The 26011-nt window shown below is 39.7% G+C and overlaps 1 protein-coding gene across 2 annotated transcripts; it reads right to left on the reverse strand.

Annotated features, from left to right (window-relative positions):
* Positions 1-2930: 2930 nt before the first annotated feature.
* On the reverse strand, positions 2931-25469 carry rhbdf1b (rhomboid 5 homolog 1b (Drosophila)). Of its 2 annotated transcripts, XM_060860112.1 has the most exons (19): positions 25257-25469; positions 13888-14029; positions 13387-13529; positions 12901-13014; positions 10002-10215; positions 8524-8721; positions 7787-7909; positions 6544-6707; positions 6026-6277; positions 5803-5914; positions 5643-5717; positions 5378-5539; positions 4933-5033; positions 4784-4847; positions 4536-4630; positions 4382-4457; positions 4064-4164; positions 3818-3971; positions 2931-3720 (listed from the first exon to the last, which is right to left on the reverse strand). In XM_060860112.1, the coding sequence occupies exons 2-19, from the start codon at positions 14005-14007 to the stop codon at positions 3301-3303; spliced, it is 2688 nt and encodes an 895-aa protein (XP_060716095.1). In that variant the 5' UTR covers positions 14008-14029; positions 25257-25469; the 3' UTR covers positions 2931-3300. The 2 variants fall into 2 exon arrangements, with proteins under 2 accessions (XP_060716095.1, XP_060716104.1); XM_060860121.1 differs by lacking the exon at positions 12901-13014.
* Positions 25470-26011: the final 542 nt, after the last annotated feature.

Here is a 26011-nt window from a genome sequence, read left to right on the forward strand (position 1 = left end):
ATTGTCTATTGTTATCTCTACTTGGTCAATTGTCTTCTTGGTTAATACATTAGTCCAGGGTACAGAGACAGTGAAGGCTACTTCTTGCATTTGTTATATGGCTGGCAATGTCTTATATTATCACAGGTACTTACCATAACCTGATTTAAATTTTTGTCATTCAGGAACACCTACTAGAAATATATTGCTATCATACTCTGTAACATTAGTTAAACATTAGCCAATTTTATTAACCAAAAGAAAATAAAAAAAACAATATCAAGACATTAATGGGCAGCACAATTTTTCAGCCCCCAGTTCAATACTAATGCTTTATTATGGCAGGCTCCTCCACTGCATTAGCGTCACACTCATCTCTGAGATAAAGTATTGTGTGGGCATTTTGAAGGATCTTGTTAAGCTCATGTGTAATGAGCAAACATGTTTAGGGATGTAATTAGCAGACTACCAGCCATGAAGGAGCAAGCTTTGGGAGCTCAGGGGGGACAACGAAAAGGCTGAGGATCACTACTGCTGGGGAAGACAGTTTCCAGCAGCCTGAGGCCTGGAGCTGACAGCTGAGTAGAGCAATGAAAGAGCCGTGGGCCTGAATGTGGCCGTTAGCTCTCCAAACTCCCACAGGAAAGTTATGACAGTGTGCCCTAGTTTTAAAAAACAACGGCTTAAAATTGTAGGGTTAGAACTGGTTAGTGGAGTCCATGATTTTCAAGACATTTTATGTGCACCAACCCATAGCCGTTCCTGATGATTTTCAGTATTTTTTCACAATACTGTCAAAGAGAAAAACAAAACAAAACAAATGCAGCCTTAATTAACCTGAATGAAGTAAGACAGCACTAATAGGCTACCTAAAGCGTTGATGTTGCCATCATGGCATCACATGCAGTGTGCTTTGACTAATGCCTAATGATCTATCTGATGCGTTTGCCCCTCAATATGACACGCAGCCAGTGCACAGGTGGCAGATACAGTAGGTCACTTGTTAGGACTGAAGCTCCTCTCTCTCTCCACTGGGGCATGACTGTGCTGACTAGATCAGGTGTGCAGTTGACAGCCCCCCGTCACACAAACACACACACATACAGAGAGCATGTGCACCCCCATTCGTTTACCTGTAAGCCCCAGGCCTGGTGCTGCACTGGGGTACCTTGCCGTGTCCTACGTACTACTCTAAGGGACAATGAGAGACAGCCTGCCACTAACCACCTGCTGTGCAGCTGCCTGGGTCCAGTTTCAGGGTCAGCTTTCATCTGCCTCCCCCATTAGTCACTTAGCCCTCAGTGTCCAGAACATACACTTCCTCCATGTTTCTAATCTTCAGCTATGAATTGGTGCCTAAACTGAGACCCAGGTGGAGCTTCTTTGACATGTTAGATCTTCTTGAATCATCCCATATGTCTAAGCTCCATGTGAGACTGTTTTAGCTATTGTGCACATCTACAAATATTTACTTGATACTATAGTTCAACAAGGTTTTAATATCTAGTCTTCCCCAAAAGAGGACAGTAACACAAAGAATCTGTTTTCAACAAAGAATGCATGTTTCAATTCAGTGACTTAGACAGGGGAATTCTGGTTAATCTATGATTGCTTGGAAGACAAAAATGCCCCGTGTGCGTCCAAGCAGGTCAACTGTTAAACTCATAACCAGTTCACGATAATCCAACCCTTTACAGCTATTATTTGTTAACTAACACAAAATTGTTTAGGTTCTCTTAGTCATTCTCTGATATTCATTAACTGCAATTTATCAAGAGGCTCAATAAGAGCTATTCTCACTGTAACACACTGACAAACATCTCATTAGTGACACAATGTATTGAGGAAAAAAATAGAAATTTTTTGGATTGAGGATGAAAAAGAAGAATGGAAGTCAGAGATGAGGGCAGTGCCAGAAAAGACACAGGCCATCCCTGTGCTTACAATGATCTGTACCTCGGCAGAGTGCTGCCGCTAATCAACAAATGGCTGTTGTGTCGTCCTGAAGTGGTGGGGATTTGAGAAGCTCTCGCCACACACTGATTTGATGCTGATCAATGATTTGCGATATGGACCTCTTACCCTAAAATTACCATCTCTATAGGGCAGAGCATGGAGAGCATGGGGGCTGGGGAATAGACAGGCTAATTTCCTCTGTAGTGCCGGGGTGGGTTTGATGTATAGAGCTACTAAAAAGCGGTGATTGCACGGGCTGCCTCTCTCAGCTGTTCCATTGTCCTAAACTGGGAAAGAGGAAAGGAGACGATTGAGCAGTAGCGGGAAAGAAGGGAGAGGGGGACAGGGTGTGAGACAAGAAATGATGGAAAATGTGGTAACTTGTTCCTGAGGATGGATTTGAGCCTTCAGCATCACAGAGGCATTGTTTGCAGACCTGTAATCATCAGCAGAAGAGCACTCAAGCGACTTCAGCAGCCTGCAGCCCAACGCACACATATTCATTTGCTACCTCTTAATTACCATTTCGGCTAAACTAACACAGGCTCTGTTGTGCTGTGTTGTGCTACAGTAGGGAATGGGAGGGTGGGGGTTGAAATTAACATAGCACACAATAGACAGGAGCTTTTTATCGAAGGAGGTACGAGAGAGACGGTGAGCCGTGAAGATGGAACTCTATTAATGCAGTGATGCGTTCGATGAAGATTGGAGCTCATCCTTCAGCCTGTGGTAGACAACATGGCCATCCCAAAATACATACCTCCCCCTGACACACAAACACATCGTCCTTGTATGGTAACAGCATTAAAATCTGCTTACCGATTAACACTATAACAAACACTCATACTGTTGTCTAGAGAAAATAGCCCTTGTAGATGGACAGTGTAATGGATAATTACATTAGGTAATTAGGCACTGAAATGAAGGAAGAGTTGAAGTGAATGGAATTCTGAACATATTCTGATCAACAGAAAATAAATATGACACACAGAGTATTAAGTTTACTCTTATTGGACTGTGTATTACAAGGGATCAGGTAGCTAAAACACTACCAGACATGCACTACTTAAGTAGCAGTGTACATATTACAGGTTAAGAACAAAAGTGCTCAGACTTAATGGAACACAGAGATGGCAGCAGTTGGTATTGATCAACAAGGCACTAGAGGCATTTAGATTATCTCTCTTCCTCTGAGAGGACCTTTCAATGATCCCATGAAATTAATACCTTCATTGAGTGCATGTAAAAATACACATTGATAAAGACTATAATACAGCAAAAATGTCAGTTAGAGCTAAAGGATTGGAAACCATTTCACAAGTCTCTGTTTTTTTTCTCTGTCTTTGCTCTCCACTCTCTAAGGCCTCAGTGGAGGTGAGCATTGAGGTCATATTTCTCACAGAACTTGTCCGTCAGAGGTATGCAGGTAAGCAGCTCGCACCAATCACACTTGACTGGATACACATAGAAGAGCACCACAAAGCTTGAGAAGATTCCCAGAAAGACTGTGAGTGAGACCAATATTTGGCAGCGCTTGCGGTACGTGTCCATTCGGCCAAAGCTGATGTAAGGCAAGAATGCGAAGGAGAGGAAGAAGCCTGAGATGAAGCCACAAATGTGGGCGAAGTTATCAATCCATGGCAGCATGCCAACACCGAAAAGGAAGAGAACCACACACAGCAGCTTGATGAAGGCCCGCCACGGTCGTGCCAGGATCTGCCAGCTCTGGAACAGCTCTACAAACAGACAGGCAAGGATGCCGAACTGAGAGCCTGCTGGACCAACCTGATGAAAATACAAGAGGACAAAGTTAGTTCTTTGTGTCCATCACATTACAGCTCAGATTCTCCCAGGTGTTGAGAATTTAAGAGAATGACTGTACCTCAGCTCTGTAAGGAAGAAATATGGCACTGGCCAAGTTGCCTGTAATGCCACTGAGGATGTAGATGATGGATATTCGAAGCCATCCTGCTAGTTTTTCCAAATCTCTCAGGATGGTCATTTGGAAGCACACAGACACAAGACAGTGCAAAATCCTGAGTAAAAACATAAAGGTTAGCTTAAAATACAAATATAATGTTGATAACTTCAAAACATTTTAGAAAGTGTTCTCAGATGTCTCACTTACCCAGCATGCAGGAAGAGAGACAGCCACAGGCGATAGAACTGATCTGGGACCTCTGGGTTGAGAAATGGCAGCAGGCCACACACATCATCCATGCAGTGCACCTGATGAAAAGCATGATTAAGAGAACTGCTACTAGTTTAACCTCCACCTAGTGGTGGATCAACTATGATTTTGTCTAACAGTCTGAGATCAACTGGACTGCAGCTCTGTACACCCTCTGCTGGTTAAGTTGTGTGAGGACTATATGTTTAAAAACAAGTACAGCATTAAGCTTTCTGTGTTCCTAACAAACAGACAGCAGTGGGAGATGTGATATACCTGGGAGCAAAGCGTAGCCTCTTCGTGAAAATAACCCTTCATAAAGTCACAGTATTCTCTGGATGTGATTTCACACCTGCAGAAAAAATTATGTGCTGAAAATAATGATACACGTCTGGGAGTTCATCTGTGTATTCCTGCAGCTCCACCTCACCTTCCTTTGGTTCCAATGCAGCATGGCCGGCCTGTGATCTCACAGTCTATGTGTGGCAGGTTGGTGTGGTTTCCACTGTTGTGCCTGGTGCAGATCTGAAAGAAGACAGGCAGTATCTGTTATCACAATTCTGAACAATGTGAATGAAATAGTACAGCTTGCATGGGTACAAATACAACTACAAATAATTTCCAATAAAAAATAATAGCGTACTAAAATCACAGGTCTGGTGACTGAGTCATACTCACTGGCCACTTGGTGATGTCATCAGGCCACTCATGAGGTGAGAGAGAGGCTGGCTCCAGACACGTCCTGATGTCATTAAACAGAGCCATCAGTCATTTTGTCTGAATACTGCTACCATTCAGTTATTTTAATCAAGCGTGTAATGTGTTACCTTGGGTCTTGGTGACAAACTGAGCCGTACTTGCGTAATTTGCCATTTAGATATGGAACACTTGTGTGCTGGGGCCACTTTACCCAGAGAGCCAATGTACTCTTAGACACAAAGAGTGAGAGATATGTAGTATGATATAATATCAATATGATTTATATTAATGATGAACTGAAACAATACTATAATATTATCATGAGTATTGCTTTACATTTTGTATATTTAACTTTTTTCTTTTACATTGTGTTACACAATACATATTTGTAGGAATTAAATATAAAATATAATTGAACTTAGGTTATAACTGGCATTTGTCATATCAAAATATTGTGATGCACTATGAAAATTGGGGTTTAATTGCCCACTCATTAAGCCTTTTGTAATTCTAGGTCATAAATATTTATTTCCATAGCAGGATCCCAGTGAGGAATTAAATAATGGCACTGACTGAACACTCTTGTTGAGAGGTCTGCACGCAGCCTGATTGATCATTTCGGACGCAGCAGGCTGAGTGGCGCTCTTTCTCTCTCTTCTCCTGGATCAGGTCATGCACCTCCTGGTCTTGGCGCATGCATGGTGAGAATTTGGCTCCCAAATGTATCAGTGCCACCTATCAGCCATGAAGTGAATCTCTGGTTAACTCTTTTGTTCCCCACAACTGAGCAACAACTGGACTATTAGTAAAGGAAAGACATTAAAGGCATTAAACCTACTGAGTTTGGTCCAACCCAGAAATTCTCTTGCTGCACATACTTGACATTCTCATAAATGCCTTTATTTCTTAAAACCTGGAACAGAAAAACCATGTCATAAATTGTAAATGCAATTGGAGAAAAGGAAACTGATATATAATAAGCAGCTCTGCTGACTTACAGAATCTACAGTTTCGTGTTGAGAGAAGCCAATAGGTGCAATGCCATAAATGGAAACTGACAGGATGGTGATGATCAAGTGAACAAATGTTATCCAATATGTGAAGAAAGGCCTACAGAATAACACAAGTTAGTATTCAAATACACATAGAACTATGTAAATGCTTAAATGAGCTGTAATATGTAATGTATTTTCTTTTTTTTTAATCAAAGGAAGAACCAGCCTGTGGTTGTTCATGTCTTCTATTTGTCTTTTCACATAGCTGTCAATGCGCTTGCGGTATGTGCGGTTGGTCAGCCTTCCCACTATGCCAAGGCCATAAGGACGTTTCTCATGGGCAAAGAGCTTTGAAACAGGCACCGTGATCCGATGTCCCCTTCTCTGGCCGCTCGCGCACACAACTTCCTGGCGTAAGCGCACTTTAGGTTGGACCAGAGAGCTATCCCTGCCTTTCCTCCAGCCCCTCTCAAGTGGCCTTCAGATACAGAGATAAGGAGAATATGCAGTTGTGGTTCATAGGTGAAAATAATTCGATCCTCAGTAATATTTAGCTGTTATAGTTCAGTCTAAAGTTTACTTAATGCTCATTTTGTAAGTGTTTAGATTCCAGTCTTGTTTGTCTCTGTCTGATGGCTGACAGTATTTGAATGAATTACTCTGAATAAGCTTTATATATAAACAAACAGCTGGCCATGAGTATGCATGTGTTTGTATGTGTGGATGAGGGAGATGGGGACTCACAGCATTAGGTGACTCCTTTCTAACTCTGGCTTTCCCAGGGCACTGCCTGTTAAATCTGTCTCACAGGGCACTTTGTTTGCATCATTCTCACGAATGGCAGCCTCAGAGGGCGACTCAAACACGTCGTCTGCATATGTGGATAATTCCTCCTGTACCAGACCATCCTACACACACACACACACACACACACACACACACACACACACACACACACACAGCTTTACTACAAAGCTATGCTACCAGGTAATTTCACAATGTTAGCATAAGATAAGATAGTATGTTATTCTTAAAAAGCTCAGTAAATAAAAAATTTAAAATTAGCTTTATCCTATTAAGTGTAGCTCCTAATACAAGTGTGCTATTCACTGTAAAATAAAGCACTACATTAATATTTTTAATCGAGAGATTTCTGAATGTCTTTTTTTGACAAGAATCTCTTCCTCAGGCAAGTAGGTGACTCCAGAATGAGTACTATCATACCCAATGAGTTACACAATGTACTATACCAACAAAACTATAACACTATGACATAATCAAAAATCAGGGACTGAAAAGAGGAAATTAAATGACACCGCATTTTAGGACTCAGTCAAAGAAGATTTGTGCCTTTCAAGTGGTTAGTATAGATATACTGTATACAAAGAACAAGAGATAAAAAAGTAAAACAAAGAAAAAACTAAGCCATCTATAAAGCACCTGTCTAGAATGTCCTGAATTTTATATCCACTCTTTAGTGCTGTAGTTTTTGTGTGGTCTCAGTGTGATGCAGTTGCACCTCAACTGAAAAGCTATGCTGATCAGATTTTTTTGTTTTTAATTATAATTAATTGGAAGTGGTAAAGCAGCAGATAAAAAAAAACAGATGTCCTATTCTTATTTTTGTCACTTCATGTGGTGCCATATTCTGAGAAGTCATCACAAAAAAGTGTCAACTACTTGGAAACACTGATAGGGAGAGGTCTGACAAAAAAAAAACCGTCTCCTAATCATGAAAAAAATATGTTTGTATAGAGTTTAGCTATTAAATGTGGCTATGGACATATTTCTTAATGAGCTATTACGGAATATTATGCATTATTAGTAAAAGTTGATTCGGTTGCAGATTTAGTATCGCAGTGATCTTAGTTGTGAAGTGCTTTTACTTTGACTAGCCAGTGGGTGGCAGTGTTGGTAATACAGATATCAGGAATAACGTCTGTTGCTCACTGTAGGCCTGAGTAGGAAATAATGCTGTTATTCTCACCCTTGTAAAAAAGGAGGTGTCCATTTCATCTAGGAATTCTCCTGTGTCATCTTCCATGAAGCTGTTTACAGCGAAGCTCCGTCGGTGTACTCGTCGCATCGTGCCATCTTTCATGGAACGACCCTGAAAGCAGCATGTTCATTATCTTTATCATCTCCAAACACAACAAATATGGCAAGATGTCTTAAATGCAAAGCTGCTGTTGCAGATGTCCGAAGATCCGCTGTACAACATTTCTCCTGTCTATTAACTGAGCAAACCTGTACAGGGGTTGTCAAACATTTTGCAGCAAGTGAAGCCTTAAGCATGGTTTTCCTCAGCACAGATTTTGATCAAAATACAACCATATAAATATTAACCATATTCGGTAAAAAGTTACAAATCAAATTCTATGTAACATTCTAAAAATCTTCAGAAAGTAAAAACACAGTGCAATTTTCTAAAACTTTTAAAGAGAAATCTTGCTGAAATTGCTGTAGTGATCACTGACTGTACTAAAGAGGAACGTTTTATTACATTACATTGTTCGTTGTTCAAAAAAAAAAGACTATACTACTACTATTTTAGTCATTATTCTTCACTATTATTAGATAGCCATTTCTTGGCTCAGACATCAAACAGAAATTTCAAACAGTCCCTCAGTTCTTTACTTTACTCTACACAGTTGAGATGAGCTTCAGTAGATCGGTCTAACCCTCACCGTATATCCGAGACACAGAGTAAACTCCATCTCTGACCTTCATGAGAGCTGCAGCTGCTCTGAAGCCCATCTTGGCTACAGACTCTCTCTTTCTCCTGTGTGGAAGCCGGTTGAAACCAGAACGAGAACTGGTGAGAGAGCACAGGGAGACAGCTCCAGGAGTTTGCGTTCCATTGAAAGCATCCATATCGTCCATGTTCCGAAAGGCTCGGCCCCGAGCCAGTGGGTCCACAATCTGCAGCAGGAGGAAGATAAGCAAATGTGCTTCACACTAATAATAGCAATAATGATAAGTAATAATAATAATTAAAGACATTGTTACGATGTAATATTGTCTACATATACATGACAACTGATATATACACATACACATATATTTACATATATATTCACATTTATAAGGGCTTATTTAGCTCTATGAGGGCATGAGCTCAAATTCCACTGCCACAAAAAGTCTGCCCATTGGGTCAGTGATCACATGGTTGGGGGTTTATTCCCCAACACTTCAAAGCTTGGACCCTTAAGCAAGACCCCTAATCAAGTGAGTGAAGTTCAGTGTACACATCCAATAGACAACTTTCTTGTTGACATAACAGTAAAAACCTTCTGTAAGTTCAGGTAGAGTGAAGTCTTTGCTAGTGACTCATCATACTGTTTCATATATTCTATGAATAATTTTGGAAAATGCCTTTGCTGGTGAAAAAAGCAACAGTTAACTTCTAATGCTACAATGGTCTTGAGTATTTAGTATACTGAAAATGTACATTTATTTCATTCATTCACTCACTCATCTTCTACCGCTTATCCGAACTACCTCGGGTCACGGGGAGCCTGTGCCTATCTCAGGCGTCATCGGGCATCAAGGCAGGATATACCCTGGACGGAGTGCCAACCCATCGCAGGGCACACACACACTCTCATTCACTCACGCAATCACACACTATGGACAATTTTCCAGAGATTCCAATCAACCTACCATGCATGTCTTTGGACCGGGGGAGGAAACCGGAGTACCCGGAGGAAACCCCCGAGGCACGGGGAGAACATGCAAACTACACACACACACGAATCGAACATGAATCGAGGCATGAATCGAACCCCCAACCCTGGAGTTGTGAGGCAAACGTGCTAACCACTAAGCCACCGTGCCCCCCTATATTTATTGCATACAAATATAAATAAGTGCCACACACACAAACACACACAAATATATCAGAATATCTGACAAGCCAGAACTAAAAAACTTGATGTTATGACATTCATACATTCAAGAAAATAGATAAATTGGAAGAAAATAGTTGACCAAAGAAAAAACAACAACATGCAGCTCACTACAGCACAGTGAGTTGTGCTTTTAATGCGCAGCACAAGAACTCTATTTACAGTTATTTACAGTATTTGTGCAGAAAGCATGACAGTCTAACATACTATAGCTGCACATGAAGCATTACCCATAATAATCATACCAATAGATACGGAACAATATACATTTCCTAGTAATAATAAACATCTTACCTTCTGCATGCCATGGTGCACTGGAGGGACATAAAGAGGTGGTGGAGTCTCTGTGCTTGTTATAGAGATGTTGTCTTGGCTGGGCAGGTCCATCTCTCGGAGCACCTGTGGCTTTAACTTGCCATAACGCTGGTTGCAGTGGCGTAAGCTCTTCCTCTGCCATTTCAGGGTGCTGTCAATGTCTTTACTGACCCCAAACCAGTCTGCTGTGCCCCTGGATATTAAGCATAGCCCAACAGCATAATGAATACTGTGGAATACTTGAAAAGTGTCTTACTGCTAGCATATAAATCGTATCTGTTATGAAACAAACCAAAACACTCTTGACTAGTCAGCTTGCTGTTAAAACATCTGAAACATCTTTTGTGAGTTTTTACAAGTCAAAAATGTTTGTAAATAGTGAATTGTGAACAGAATTTTAGACAGAAGTGATGCTCCAAAAACTGTACATGACTGAAGTTATTATATTTAGACTGACTAACCTGGGTTTCTCTCTCTTTCTCATTCTCTGTTTATTGTGTGTGTAAACTGGGGAGAGTGGGAGGATGTAGGAAATGTTTAGAGTAAAGGACATAGAGTAATAACAGGCTGTGTGTCATTACAGAGTCCAGCTGAAGAAGGCCTTTTAGGGCAGAATGTAGGGGTGGAGATATGAGTCCAGTTTATTGTTGTCCTCCTTGAAGGATATTTCTAGAATTTCAGTTTTAAAAATATATACAGCATATACACACATGGTTTATAGTTATGGAGTATTAACCAAATGTACCCGATTCTTTAGAAAAAATTACACAAAAATGCCTGAAGAATTCTATGTCTAAAGCTTTCAATTATGTAGGCATTGAAAGATTTTTGAAAAACACTGACATGAACAAGAAAAATGCTGGAATCAAATATGAATAAAGTCAAAGTAACAAAAGCAGGTAACAAATAGTTTCAATGCAGAAATCAATACAAATTGAAAAATAAGCCTCATGAATTAAGTTATACTCCATTACAGTACAGTTGCCCCAAGTGCTTACAGTAACAAGGTGGAGCCCACACACGAGGAAAGAAATGAAAAGAACAAAAGAAGGCATAAATGAGAAAAGTGTGCACATAATTCTACAAAAACATTCCACGAAATCTGTTCAATTCTCAGTAAAAAAGCTTCGCTGTAAGTTCCTTCCTTTGCAGTTGATAGAAATGTCATGCTTAAAAGGTCATACTGAGCACATGAGGGCCTGGTCGAGTCTGTCATCGATCGAAGGACACTGCAAGGACTGTCACAAACTGAAAAGCTCTGGCAGTGTGACATATCTTATGTGGTGTACTTTAAAGATGAGTGTTCTCAGACTCTGTCACAATGCTTGCCCAGCTAACTACTACCCCTCTGTTAAGCCTTGTGCAAACACCCTCTGAAATACCAGCTTGTGTGTTAAAAAAGACAGTACAGACATGCCTCTGCCTGAAAGCAAACTAAAATACTAGGCACTGTAGATTTAAAAACATGTTTGTAGTGCACAACCACGCATAATTTGTCGACACAAACACTAAACCTAATATCATTTCAGTCATTTCTAACATTTCATGGCCTTACTGTCAGCAAGTCTGTGTCTGCTATGATAAAACATGGCAGTTTAGTTTTTTTTTTTTTTTTTTGTAAATAAGACATAAAGCCATTTACGGCAGCACTCTAGACAAGATTACACTGATATTATGAATCATGTCAACCATTAGCATGTAAAAAGAATTTATTTATCAAATTTCTCAGAGGGGGGGGCGCGGTGGCTTAGTGGTTAGCACGTTTGCCTCACACCTCCAGGGTTGGGGGTTCGATTCCCGCCGCCGCCTTGTGTGTGTGGAGTTTGCATGTTCTCTCCGTGCCTCGGGGGTTTCCTCCAGGTACTCCGATTTCCTCCCCCGGTCCAAAGACATGCATGGTAGGTTGATTGGCATCTCTGGAAAATTGTCCGTAGTGTGTGATTGCGTGTGTGAATGTGAGTGTGTGTGCCCTGCGATGGGTTGGCACTCCGTCCAGGGTGTATCCTGCCTTGATGCCCGATGACGCCTGAGATAGGCACAGGCTCCCCGTGACCCGAGGTAGTTCGGATAAGCGGTAGAAAATGAATGAATGAATGAATTTCTCAGAGGTGTGTGTCTGCCATAGAAAGTAGACAGTAAGTCAAGGCAAGCTCATGCAGGTTATACTTCCTTATTCATGTCTTTGAAGGTTGGCAGACCACATGCTTTTGGACCAGTCGATAATTAATCTCTAATCCTGTCAAACCCCACTGAGGAAGAAACAAGCTCTGAGGACATCTGTTTTTTTTTTTACTCTGTTCCCAAGTCAACTGAATCAGCAGTGTAAAAAATCCATTAACCCCTTATGATATTTGTCATAATCCACCTATTTAAATAGAGGCAAGTATGTAATTAAGCCTTAGATTAAGGGTATAACTATAATGACATTATAAACTATACGATATTAACTATGATAGTGGTAGTAATCACCACCACTGTAACACTGAGATTAAAAAAAAATTTCCTGTCTATACAAAGACTTCCTCTCTATACATCACAGACACCACTTTGAGAATGATGGATTTCGACAACATGTAAGTAAGAGTTAAGTGCTCACATAACTCTGAAAGGCTGCCTAGTTTCACACAGCTGTATTCTGGGCTGCTTAATATTTATACACCACATGGCTCTCACAAAGATTAATACATTTTCCACGAAGCATACCAAGCAGCAGAGCTAAACATTTAACCCAGTGAACACATGGTGATCTGGTCTATGTCTTTGAATGGGCAGTGTGTTAGTGAGATGTACGATGAATGTGAATGGGGCGAGATGCTATCAGTGGTGACTGGAAGGTATGTAATCCTCATCCTGCAGGTCACTCAAAGCACTACAGTACCTGAGGACAATATGGGGTAGCGACTGGCGCCTGGTGGCCTCAAGCCGAGAGGAGCATTGGCCATTAACCAACACTGTGCTCATCTGCTCAAAGCGTACCCTCTTCTCTGTAGGGCTGAAAACATGACCCAGCAAGAGAATGAGAGATGGGGAACAAGAAAGAGCGAGAGGTTAGAGGAACAGTTTTAGAAAGCAATTAGAAATTAAAAGTTAAATGGTTACAAAAGGAAGTTGGAAAATAGTTTAGCACAGACAGCCAAAAGAGGACACACTGCACATTCTTACACATTGCACAAAACACACTCTTTTCTGACTGCAGATTTAACTGAATGATTTTATATCTCAGATGTTATATCCTGTGAGAAATACAAAAAATAAATATGTACAGTATATGCTCCTTCATGTTAATGTTTGCCTTTTAGATTAATACCTGTGTCTGTGTGTGTGTGTGTGTTTGCGCGTGCGCATCTGTTATCCGTTCCCATACCTCCTGATGGTCTGTGAAAGGGAAGGTTTGCGCAGTACTGAGGGTCTTCGAGATGTGTAGGGATCCACAACTGGGAATCTGAGCTGGATGTTCTCTGTGGGCACGCTGGCACTGCGCAGATACAGACTGTTACGTGCCCAAGGCTAGAAGAGAGAACAGAACACTGAAGTCACATGCAATAACCATTACACTGAATGCATATTCTTTTTATATATGAGGGAAAAACATTTAAAAATTGACTGTTAATTGAGTGAGTAGATATGTTCTGACATGGAAACTTTTGTAAATGTCACAGATACACAACATATTCACAGAACCAAGCAGGCAGAGGTGCTATTATCTGTCAGAAGACTTTATTTATTTCCTTTTACAAGGGCTGAAAGATAGTCCTGACAACTTTTGAGTGATGGTCCATGGTCCATGGTCCATGTAATATGTGAATATTTATTACACGTGTAAACAGAATACAAGCAGAGAAACTTCAGTTTCTGTTTTCAGTACCAGTATGTAGTTGTTTAGCTCCTCTGTGGGGCCCTGTGGGTTGGGGAAATCCAGATAATGCCATGGTGGCTTCTTCCGCTGCTGACTGCTGCTCTCCTCATCAGTTTCAGCCATGCTCATCTCCTCTCCCCTCGTCTGCCAGCTGGAGGAAAACAGCAACGGGGAAACACTCATTGTATGAGCAAAAGCCATTGACCAACACAGCACAGCACAGCACAGCACAGCACTGTTTTATATAAAAACCATTACCTCTCATTCCATCTGGTAGTCAGATTACTTACCCTTACTGTACATACAGTTTTACCTCTAATGACTCAAGCATCACTGCATGATAAACTGCTGATCTCATTTCCACCTCAAAAACCATACATCAATTTAAGAGTGTTGCAAATAGTCTGGATAAATGAAGAGTTGCACAAACACAGATGCATGTGCATGCAGTGAAATGAAATTGAAAGGTAATAGAACACAGTTTGGTTTCAGTGTTACTAACAAATTGGCATCTCTCTTCACTTCCACTAGAGGGTACTGATATATCATCACTCGATACAGATATATCACAGCTCTTCAGCTCTCCTGTTTGCATGGCTAAAAAGTGAAAGAGTAATCTGAATGGACATACGGTCACAGGATACTGTAGCAGTGTCATGATGAGTTTTAATTATTAAATGTGAAATAAGGTGAATATCCTGATTCCAGAGATGGGGGACTTGAGTCATATGACTCGACTCGAGTCAGACTTAAGACGCAAATTTGAGACTTGAGACTTGCTTCACAAGTAATAAAAAAAAACTCGACTTGACTTTGACTTGACTTTCATGACTTGAGACTTGACTCAGACTTGAGTTAAATGACTCAGAGATGGGGGACTCGACTTGACTCGAGTCAGACTTAAGTCGCAAATTTGAGACTTGTGACTTGCTTGACAAATATTTAAAAAAGACTCGACTTGACTTTGACTTGACATTCATGACTTGAGACTTACTTGTGACTTGCACATGTGTGACTTACTCCCACCTCTGCCTGATTCTCATATCCTTGGGAGTTAACAATAAATAACAATAAACAATTTTGGGCACCTGATACTGGTTCTCACTGCCTTTTTTGCCCTTACCTCCTTTTTGCCCTTGGAGTCATCATCCTACCCATAGCATTTCTTTGAGCTCTCCATACTCTAAACTCTAGCCTGAGATGAGGAATGATTATAATATGACTATGATCCCTTTCCCATGCACTGTGTGCCAAAAACCAGAGAATCAAAACCGCCTCTGGTTACAATCTCGGCCACCGTGTAGTAGTGAATTATATATTCCGCAAACTGAAAACAATTGATGCATCATTGAAGAAGTATATGCTATTGAGTTATTCATGCATTTCACATATTTGCTCTGTCAGATTTTTACCATTTTGAGAAAACCCATTGACATGTCAAAACAGCACAACAGACCCAAGGCACAATAAGCAAGCATCATAAAGAACAAAAGAACATTTCATAAAATGCCAGCCACACTATGTAATGGCCATTCAGTCTCTCCTGTCGTGCTCAATAAGCCAGAAATTGTATTTGTATGTCCAGTGATGAAAGACACACTCAGAGAACAGTGATTGTCATACAAAGCATGATAAATGGCCAGATGGAGATTTTTCCTCCCTGCAGACACATTTATTGACACACAGATCTAGATTGTTATAGAAAATCAGTCTTCCAGCACTTGTCAGATATTCAAGGAAGTCAAAATCCTTCTTCAAAAAGCATTTATGATAGTGCTATTTATATTTTTCATAAAGACATACATTGTCCAAATCAAAGGCCCACAAACTGCACAATTTTTACTATTGTTACTGGAAGTATTGTCCTGCTTTGAAATAGCTTGGTCCAAGAACTAAAAGTCCAAGTGACTCAGCCAAAGCCAACATGCTATGTGCTATTCAACACCAACTGGTTCACCAGTCAGTCTTCCTGACTACCACAAACTATTTCAAGTCTTTTGGATAATAGACTATGGCACCAGCCACATGGAAGGATGAGACATAAAATGCATAAAATGTCCACCAGTTCTGGTTTGATGTAAACTCATATTTTAAAGTGATATTTTCAAAGGAATATGAAACCAAACTTTTTTTATAAGGAAAAACAAATCTTGAAATAGCATCCTTTGGCAAAAATCTCACCACATCCTACTGCAAACCACATTTCCCTACAAAGAAACTTCACGGAATGACCTTTTCTTGATTGTGAATATAAATAACAGACAAATGTACACTTTTAAAGTATACTTTCTTTTTTTAAAGTGAAGTAATATACATAAATTCTTGATCACTTTTGCCTCTGCTCTTGCTGGTAGATCTCTGATTTTTAGCACATAGTATATTCTGTTGAGTGCACAATTATTTTCCTCTATGAATAAGAAACAATTACACAACTGAAAGGTTAATATTCCACCCCAAAGTACACAGTCATAAAGTAGAGACTCTTATTTACCAGAATGTTTATACAATGTTAAGAAGTCATATTCACAAGTAGACCAACACTTCCTCTCAATTTTAACACCATGCAGTTTTTGGGTTTTAGCCGTATTCTTGAAAATTTTGTTCTATACAGCACAGTGATGTTGTAGTGAAAAAAAAATCCGTTTAACAGACTTAAGGTTAATGACATGTTGGACTTTGGTTCCCTTTAAAGCATCTGGATGTGCACTAGTCCATACTCCAAATAATCCCTCCGTCATAACATTGGCTTGCCTTCTGTCATGATGTGTGACCCTCTTTCCTGATAGAGGAGCTCTATGCTGTGTTGTAATGCAGGCCAGTGTTTTTACTAAAGCCAGATGTTGTGGTGAGATGTTGGGTCTGTGTGTTTAACTGGGAATTTAGGGAGCGTGGGAGCAGATGTCCTTAGTTTCTGGACAGTGATAGATGACCTCAGTTGGCAAACACTTCCTTCCTGTGAGCAGTGTGCACCTCTGCCTGTGCTCCTCCTCAACATCAGTCTGAACTGTGACCAATACCAAATGGAAATCCCTGTGTATGTTATCTCACTGTGTTTCAGATTCGTGTTTATATAGGTTTTTGTTCGCCTAGGCAGTCCAAACTTTGAGGAATCTCAAATCAGTAATTCCATTAACGACAACCCATGATAATCACTGTCTGGCATTTATTATACACAAATGAGGACACACAATCCAGACCTCTTTTAAAAAAAAAAACCCTCTGAACTCAGTCTGAACTTCATGAATTCATTATATGAGATAATAGACATTTGTTCTCATTTACGTATCATCCAAAGAAACGTTAAAGGAATAACAATAGCCATTTGTATGAGATGTACTGAGAGAAAACAAGTCTAGATTTTTGTATACAACACTGGCCACTTTAATAGAAACACATGTACAGTATTGTAGATTTCAGACAGGCTGATTTGAGTATTTCAGAAACTGCTAATCTTCTGGAATTTTCATGCTAGAGTTTACACAGAATGGTGCAAAAAAAAAAAAAAAGAATCTAGTGAGTGATAGTGGTATGGGCAGAAATGCCTTGTTGAGGTAAGAGTTCACTGTAGAATGACCAGGAAGAGGTTACAGTACCTCAAATAACTACACTAAACATTAAATACTGAGATGGATGCGCCACAAATGCAGAAGACCACACTGGGCTCCACTCTTGTTGCCAAGAACAGAACTCTGTGACTACATTAGGCACAAGTCTACCCAAACTAGACAGTTAAAGATAGAAAAAAAAGTTTTTACAGTCTTCAACTGCTCAGTTTTGGTGAGCCTGTGCTTAGACTGTGACTGTGATAACTGATTAGGCAATACATATACTCACCGGCCACTTTATTAGGTACACCTGTCCAACTGCTCGTTAACGCAAATTTCTAATCAGCCAATCACATGGCAGCAACTCAATGCAATTAGGCATGTAGACATGGTCAAGACGATCTGCTGCAGTTCAAACCGAGCGTCAGAACGGGTAAGAAAGGTGATTTAAGTGACTTTGAATGTGGCACGGTTGTTGGTGCCAGACGGGCTGGTCTGAGTATTTCAGAAACTGCTGATCTACGCACAACCATCTCTAGGGTTTACAGAGAATGGTCCGAAAAAGAGAAAATATCCAGTGACCGGCACTTCTGTGGGCGCAGATGCCTTGTTGATGCCAGAGGTAAGAGGAGAATGGCCAGACTGGTTCGAGCTGATAGAAAGGCAACAGGACCTCAAATAACCACTCATTACAACCAAGGTATGCAGAAGAGCATCTCTGAACGCACAACACGTCGAACCTTGAGGCGGATGGGCTACAGCAGCAGAGGACCACACCGGTACTAGTAAGGTGTACCTAATAAAGTGGCCGGTGAGTGTATAAATGTGCTTTGAAGATCCATTGTAATTACCATTATATAAAATGTCATACTGTATTGTTAGCTTTACATATAGGCAGAAGAACATTTTACAAATTTTCATAAAAACCCTATTTCACAGACGTGACGTTCACATGCAATTGATAGGCAGCACCTTCTATATGTTGAACATCAACACATATCGAAGGCCTGTTTGAGTTTATGGAGTTTCAAGAGACTGATAAGAAGACTGGTAAGTATCTCATGGAAAATGTACAGAAGACATCGGCAAATCTGCTCAATAATCTGCTCAAAAATGCTCAATATGTAACAAAAGAGGTAAAATGATTTACTAAATATTGATCTTATTCATCTAACATAGTAGTAAATATAGGTTTGGTTAAAATACATAAGCACAGAACACCTCATACAGAGCCTGTCAGTTTCATAACTGACCACAATGCCTTTTTATAACAACTCACAACGTAACAAACGGTTACAGGAATTGAAAGTGCAGAGGTGCTGCTGCTCTCCTGTCTCAGCCAAACGTCATGCAAACTGTTTTCCATCAAGTTAGAAATGACTTTAGTTTAAACTCTGCAGAAGAATCTGCCATCTAAATATCAATTTTGGCTTATTTAATCCTTCAAATATGTGTGTATTCACTAGTATGTTCACTCATCCAAAACAAAAGACTCATTAAATTATTCTCAACACAAATTATATGTCATCTCTTCTTTTAAAAAAATTAGATTAAATAGAAATCTACTAACTATAGAAAATTAATTAGCATACCTGCTATTTGGAAAGTTTGTCTGTTTAATACCAAATATGACGCTACAGTGTATTTCACTTTACTGCTCTGCACTGTGTTTTAACAAAGGTTAACATGTTATTAATACAGCAAAGTCGTTCTGTGTGAAAGAATAGACTTCTGACAATCAGCATGTATAACTAAAAAAAAAAAAAAAAAAAAATTCCATGTGCCTTCAGGAACCAATAAAGTGGGTGCTGAAATAGATTTTCATCTGCTTGTTAGTCTGGGCACACAGCTTGGCAGAGTGCTGTACACACATGCTACGAACTGCCTCACATATTTTAACACAGGCAAAGTCGTTCTCCACAATTTCATCCCTTTTTTTCTAGTCTACTGAAAGTAGGACTGAGAAGATTGGTCATGCCAAGCTTCTAGATTCAGACGGTCTGCTGATGGCATTCGTTTATAGCACCAGATAAGTTTGACTTCCTCAGACACGTGCACACTGACTAAATACTGTAAAGTCTAAGAGGACATTGTATTCTGGGATTGAATCCTACAGATAATATTATCTCTTTCCTGATCAGCTGTAATATGACTCTTCTGAACATGATGAGACAAAGCATTAAATAACAGAACAATACATAACAAGAAACGGGAACGATATATCAATATTGCTAGACCTGCTAGGCATTGAGAGGTGTCATGGCAAAACTCCAGGTCCCTCTCTTCACATGCTGACAAGTGTCTCATTGTTTCACTGGATAGCAGCCACTTCTCAGTTGGAGGAAGCTGTGAGGAGTGTCTGAATCGTATGCCTAACCAACATGTGATCTCCATTTAAATACTTTCCAGCACAATGGCTGCCTGGAGCACTCAGTGTTAAAGAGGACACACTGTGTGGGCTATCTGTACTTGATTGTGGAATATTAGCTACCCAGACCTGTTCACTGTCTAAAAAATATCAGCTGTCTGAATTGGGAACTTGCTTCAGCTTAAAGAGAAACTCAAGCTCCACATATCCAGAGTAATGAAATGTGCTGCAAAAAAGTGTGGAAAACTCTTAAGGCTTTCTCAGTGATATAACTTTCAAAGCCAGAAGGCAATATGAGGTGAATATATTTCTCTGCCAATGAACTTCAAAAAGCAAACAGATCTTCAGCAGATGGACAGAAGGTCTGACAACCATACCCAAAAACAATGAGCTGATAACAGAATGCTTAAGCAGATAACTCTGAAAGTTATGGAAGTGTCAGATGATTTTCAGTCAGTAATATCAGAGTATATCATTCCCTTCTTAGATGGTACTGCAAACGCAAACACACTATAATACAAAAATTTTATTTATCCAAAACTAACAGCCACATTTTAATAAATGGAAGGTATCAGAGTGTATACAAACTTTTCTAACATCAAAATGAAATTAGATCCGATAGCATGTTAGCATTGGAGGAACAGCCAGGAATTAAACACAGTTAGAGGACCTTGAAAGAATGTGGAAGCCTGAAACCAGTCTCTAATTCAGCATAAGCAATGGAAGCAAGTCATTAGAGCAAGCAGCATACTGAAAGTGTCTCATCGGAAATATATCATCGAGAAAAACATTCACTGATTCATTGCTTCATTCATTTATTCTTACATTCTCAGCAGCCATTCAATCTTGGTCAGGGATGTAAACATGCAGTGACACCACAGGCCAGTCTTTCACAGGGCACCACACACACACACACACACACACACACACACACACACACACACACACACACACACACACAATCAGCTTTCAGCTAATTCTTTACAATAATTCAATATCACTGTCTCTCCTAATGTACAGCGGTTGGTAACAAATATTCTTGGTCACATATGATTTACAGTGAATGTCTTTCATGGTAGATTTAGCACAGGAAGCAGGCTCACATCAGAAGAGTTCAGATCATCTATCTTTCGGACTACAGATGGGCTAAGGCTGTGTCTCTGTGTAGCTATTCAAGTTCTGTGGAGTGTTTCACGTTATTGTCTGGGAAAGAGCTCCTTCCACAATGGAGCTCTTTATGAAGCATCTTCAAGCTGTGAAATTCACTTCCTCTGCTGGCTTGCGCTGTATAAAATACATTTTTAATTGAGCGCAGATGCAGCGCTGATGAAAGAGGGAAATTGCCACTAAAAAGGATATTTCACATGAATATGCGAAATTGAGAAGTAAATCCTAATATTTCATGTGCAAATAACAAGATCTGTGGACCAGCTTCTCCCTCAGTCACCTGAAAGAAAGGCTTCATTTAAAATTTCCTAACAGAATAATAGAGGACTTACTGTTCTTTGAGAGATGCAGAAATATTTATTCATTAATCATGAAGCTTGTTATAACACCCTTTTTTGTAACTCTATAAAAGAAGTTACATCATGTATCAAAGAGTGAATAAATTCTCCTAAGGCAAAGGTGGGGCTTTACCAGTACACATGACTTTTTGTTCACTGTATTTAAACAGTAACTACTATTCAGGTGAAAGAACAGCAGCAAAGCAAGCTCAAATCATTAGTTGCTTATTCAGCTCTTGTCTTATTGCCCTGTCAGAACTGATGTTTCACCGCAACCTTATGAAATATCAACCTGTCAGATAGCACACAATATCACAGCTAAAGCTAAAGCTGTGAATCTGCATTTCAGATATTAGTCTAAAAGATTATGGTTAATTTCCTGAAGCCTGTGGAACTAAGGAACTGTTCTTATTCTTCTAACAGTTTTTAAAATCCATAAATGCACATAAACAAAATTTTTGAATTTCTTCCAAGCATGTGACTTTGCCTTCCACGTGATTGTCTGTCACATGGAGATCCAAATCAGAAGCATAGCACTAATTGTCTCTTTGCTCTAGAAAGATGATGCTAGCTACAGAGAAAAGAAAAAACCTGTTTTATTGCATCAACTGCCAATGCCAATTACCATACAACGATTACAAATTCCTCCTGCTAAAATGTAATCCAGTATGGTGGATGTGATTATCTACTAGTTGTTTGTGTATACTGTATGTGTGTATTTCTGTTCACATGGGATTGAAAAAAGTAGAGCGGCTGCACCAAACAAGCTCACAAAATATTAAGCATTTGATTTACAGCATTGTTAGAAGCATAGAAAGACTTAATTCTCCTTCTGGTCTTTTACAACAAAGCTGGCATACAACACAGGACAGTCTCACCCTCCATAGCCTGGCAAAAACATTACAGAAGTCACCATCCAGTAGTTGATGGTGTGTGTGTGTGTGTGTGTGTGTGTGTGTGTGTGTGTGTGTGTGTTTGTGTGTGTGTAAGAGAGAGTGAAGGTACATAAGAAGAGAATGAGACACTAGTGTTAATAACTCTGCTCCATGTCACTTTTTGAACGCCTAAAACCTAAAAGTCTAAAACCTGAAAGTCTAAAACCTTGGCACAATTTTGCACCTAATGGATAGAATTTGGTTAATGTAAAAAGCTGTAATATATTATAATGCCTTGATTTTTTGCAGCAAATTTCTTAACTTAACCTTTATTTTGGTAAAGCTTTCAAAAACAGTCACACAGTCCTGGCATGGAGGATAATGAAAGAGACTGCCTAAAAAAACCCAATGCCATGGAAACACAGTTGCAGAGCTACCTATTGAATGACTATGTGGCCTGGCATAAAACATAAGCCCAGACTACACCCACATAAAGGAGTGAGCAATAACAAAACAGTCTTCTCTGTTCTCTTTTCAGAAGCTTTTCTAGTGCTTACATTGCAATGCCTACAGATTTGTACAGTTCACAACTGCAGCCATCCAATGTGTGGGATGGGTCTGGACTAGTCTGCATAGCAATAAGTCCTGCAAGAAAAATTTGAGACATTTTTTGAATGACGCTGTTAGTCACTGTGCAGTGATTTGTGATTATCTGTACATGCCACAATGTTATATATTCACAAGAGTAAACTTCATTGCAATTCTGCACTTATCATGTCCGATGCAGATATTAATGCTATATGACCACTGATCCACTTTGTATTTACAAAAGAAAAAGACAAGAATGAATGATGTAAATGCTAGAAATAAAGCAGGATGATGCTGCACTGGAAGTAACCTTATATTCTGTGTGACCACTAGTGGCGGTGGTGTGAGGAGAGAGTTTCCTTCAACACTCAGAGGAGACAGCCAGACCCTAAAAAATGTCACAATAAAACACTTACTCACACAAAACACAGAGTCAAAAAAAAAAGTCATTCCTTCAGCAGAGGAGGATACAAGACCCTCATTGTACATGTGTTTTAAAGAGTAAACCTGGCATAATATTAAAATTAGCTGCATGAAATCCAACATCCAGTTGAAAATTATAATTTTTTTTTGGACTTTATAGTAAGCTGTGAGCGGTTAAGTGCACATTTCCTCAACGTTACTTCATGATGGGAGAAATCAAGCTGACATCAGAGACTGAGTATCAATTCAGAGAACAATACATCAAATTTCAAATTCTTGATCAGGCATTTCATATTATAGTAAAGACAATGTATGGATGAGAACATATTTGCTTTTTGCTATGCTGCATCCTAATCTCCCTCTACATGACATCCCTCTGCCAGCTAGATGTTATTTACAGGTGGGTAACATTTTTTAAATGTACTTCATTTTCATTCCCAGTAAATTTTTCAATAGACTTTAATCCTTTTCCACATGCTCCCAAAAGAAACATTCCACCTGTCCCTACCTCTCTTGAGTAACTTGTCTCTGGAAACCTCTTCAAGTTGGCCAGTGGCATCAGTCACAGATGCACAATGCTTTGATTCAGGTTTATATGTTATGCTATGTTATCTTCCATGGGCTGTTTTATGGTAATGGAGCTCAATACTGCCTGACACTGTGAAAGGCAGAAAATGGCTAACCACAAAGTCTGACTGAAACAAAATGGGAGATAATGTGCCTATAAGGTGGACCGAAAAGGTAGATTTGTATACTATCGCCTTGAGGTGTATAGTGTTCTATACATGTAGTGCACATTTATACCAGAAACACACACGACCAAGAAAAATCAACCAGCTGCTTACAGCTCACAGGTTGCACACAACATTAAATGGCTACAGTCTGTCATGTTTACCTGAACAATAAATAATAATAAGTCAAACTGAAAGATAGGTGTATCTGGGCTTCTGAGTGGCCCAACAGAAGTGGCCCAACCTTGCAAGTTGCTCCCTACAATGATGTGTAGCTGGGAATCAAGAGAGAATAACTGTGAGAAAGATGCCACACTCTCTGTTTGCTGTTAATCACAGTGACTCTAGCACGCATGAGTTTCTGTGAATGAGTTCCTTATACATGCAGATAAGGGGAGATAGTGATTTCCTTCTTGTGTGTAATGCTACTATACAGCATGTCTTAAAGAAAGCATGTGCTAGCATTCACACTCCCTGTTTTGGTGGTTGTTTTATGATGACGAGTGCTTGCTGGTAGGAGAGAACTGACAGGTGAACAAAACTGAAGTCAAAAGCAGGAAAAAAATGTGGCTGTACCTATTAAAGTGGAAAATGTGTGTTTTTTGGTTCTGAAACAGTGACCACAAAGTATGAAAAATGACCAAAGCTTGAAACAGTAAAAGAAACTTGCATTAATGAGTGGAAGTACACACCAAAGAGCCTTTTACAACTACATCATGCCTCATTGCTGGTTCTAGGTCCTTATTCAAAAACTTTCCTTTTTTTTTTCACAGAAGAAAATATTTTTTCCAAAAAAAAAAAAAAAAGTCATTCTGTACCTTTCCTTGTCACTGGGGTCTGTACTACTAGTCTACTTTTGTGCCCTCAGTATGTATCTTTTAACTAGAGAGGTGCCTTTAACATGAGTTATATTTGTATTTATATTACTTGCGTACTATCTTGTTATTTGTAACCATTTTATTATGTTAGTATTGGCTTACTATAATCTTCATAGTATCCTGTGCGTTGTTGACTATATTGCTCCGAGATTGCGATGAGAAAATTCCTACGGAGGAATCTAATCCTAATTTAATCCTAATTCTAATCCGAATTAAAGCACCTATGCTTTATGCGTTATGCGTTATAATATACGCATCAGTTGATAAAGCGTCTCTCATCAGCAGCACACAGCCGACGTCTGCTGGTGCCAAAGCATTTGACAAATATGATAAAGATGTCAGTATAGAAATCTACTATCAGCTAAACGATGCACAGCACGAGGGACGCGCTTTATATCAGTACATGATTTGTCATGCGAGATTTGTCATGTGAGTGTTTAAAGTGTAAAGTGATGCGCTACTTACTTTCTCTGACTTCTCAGCTCTCTGATCTGCTCATTCACCGCGGTGTGAAGGGGGGCTGTAAAAACAAACTGATATCTTCTGAACAAACTGTATTATGGACGCGATCAGGAAACGAAAGCAGTGTTATAATGTCCCTGTGTCCACATCTCCGTTGGGCAGTGAGTTTCACAGTCCGTGGGCTGAACGTGATTCACACTGACTAAATCGCTCCACAAACACCGGTGTGGGCGGAGCCACATCAAGCAATTCTTACGTCACAACACACACACGCGCCGTCGGCGAGCGCAAACACGCGACCACAACCTACCATAAACTATCACAACCAAGATGTAAACAACTCTAAAGAAACTCACCAATCCAAAGAATATGTGAGCAGGCGACTTTGGCAAAAGGATCATATACACCAGCAGAGGTTTTTAGCAAGAGCACTGACTTTTTGCTTAAGACCTCTGCTGAAAGTGGAAATAAAATAAAATTAATCCGAACCGGAAAAACATCATACCTCTAAAAACAAAGTTGACCATCAATTTATATTGTTTGCAGTGTCTACTAAAGACATACTCTTTTTTTTACAGAAGGAATCCCTTGGGAACTTCTTGGCCAGATAACTCCATGACATGCATATAGCTTAGTAAAGATCCAACAATCCATCAAACATATTTCAATCATGGAATTATGGACATACGGTACTGTGCAAAAGCTTTAGGCGGGTGTGAAAAGTAAATGAACGGAGAAGAAAGTAAATGAACAGAGAA

This window comes from Tachysurus vachellii, chromosome 2 (genome assembly GCF_030014155.1).
Source record: "Tachysurus vachellii isolate PV-2020 chromosome 2, HZAU_Pvac_v1, whole genome shotgun sequence".
Taxonomy (NCBI): domain Eukaryota; kingdom Metazoa; phylum Chordata; class Actinopteri; order Siluriformes; family Bagridae; genus Tachysurus; species Tachysurus vachellii.

Bases quoted from the DNA above. Each gene is read 5' to 3' on its own strand.
- rhbdf1b (XM_060860112.1), bottom strand. From the start codon at position 14,007: ATGAGCATGGCTGAAACTGATGAGGAGAGCAGCAGTCAGCAGCGGAAG. The intron at 13,530-13,887 runs GTACTGAAAACA...TCTCTCTTCTAG, and splicing joins AGCTAAACAACTACATACTG to CCTTGGGCACGTAACAGTCT. The intron at 8,722-10,001 runs GTAAGATGTTTA...CTCCTGCTGCAG, and splicing joins TGCACCATGGCATGCAGAAG to ATTGTGGACCCACTGGCTCG.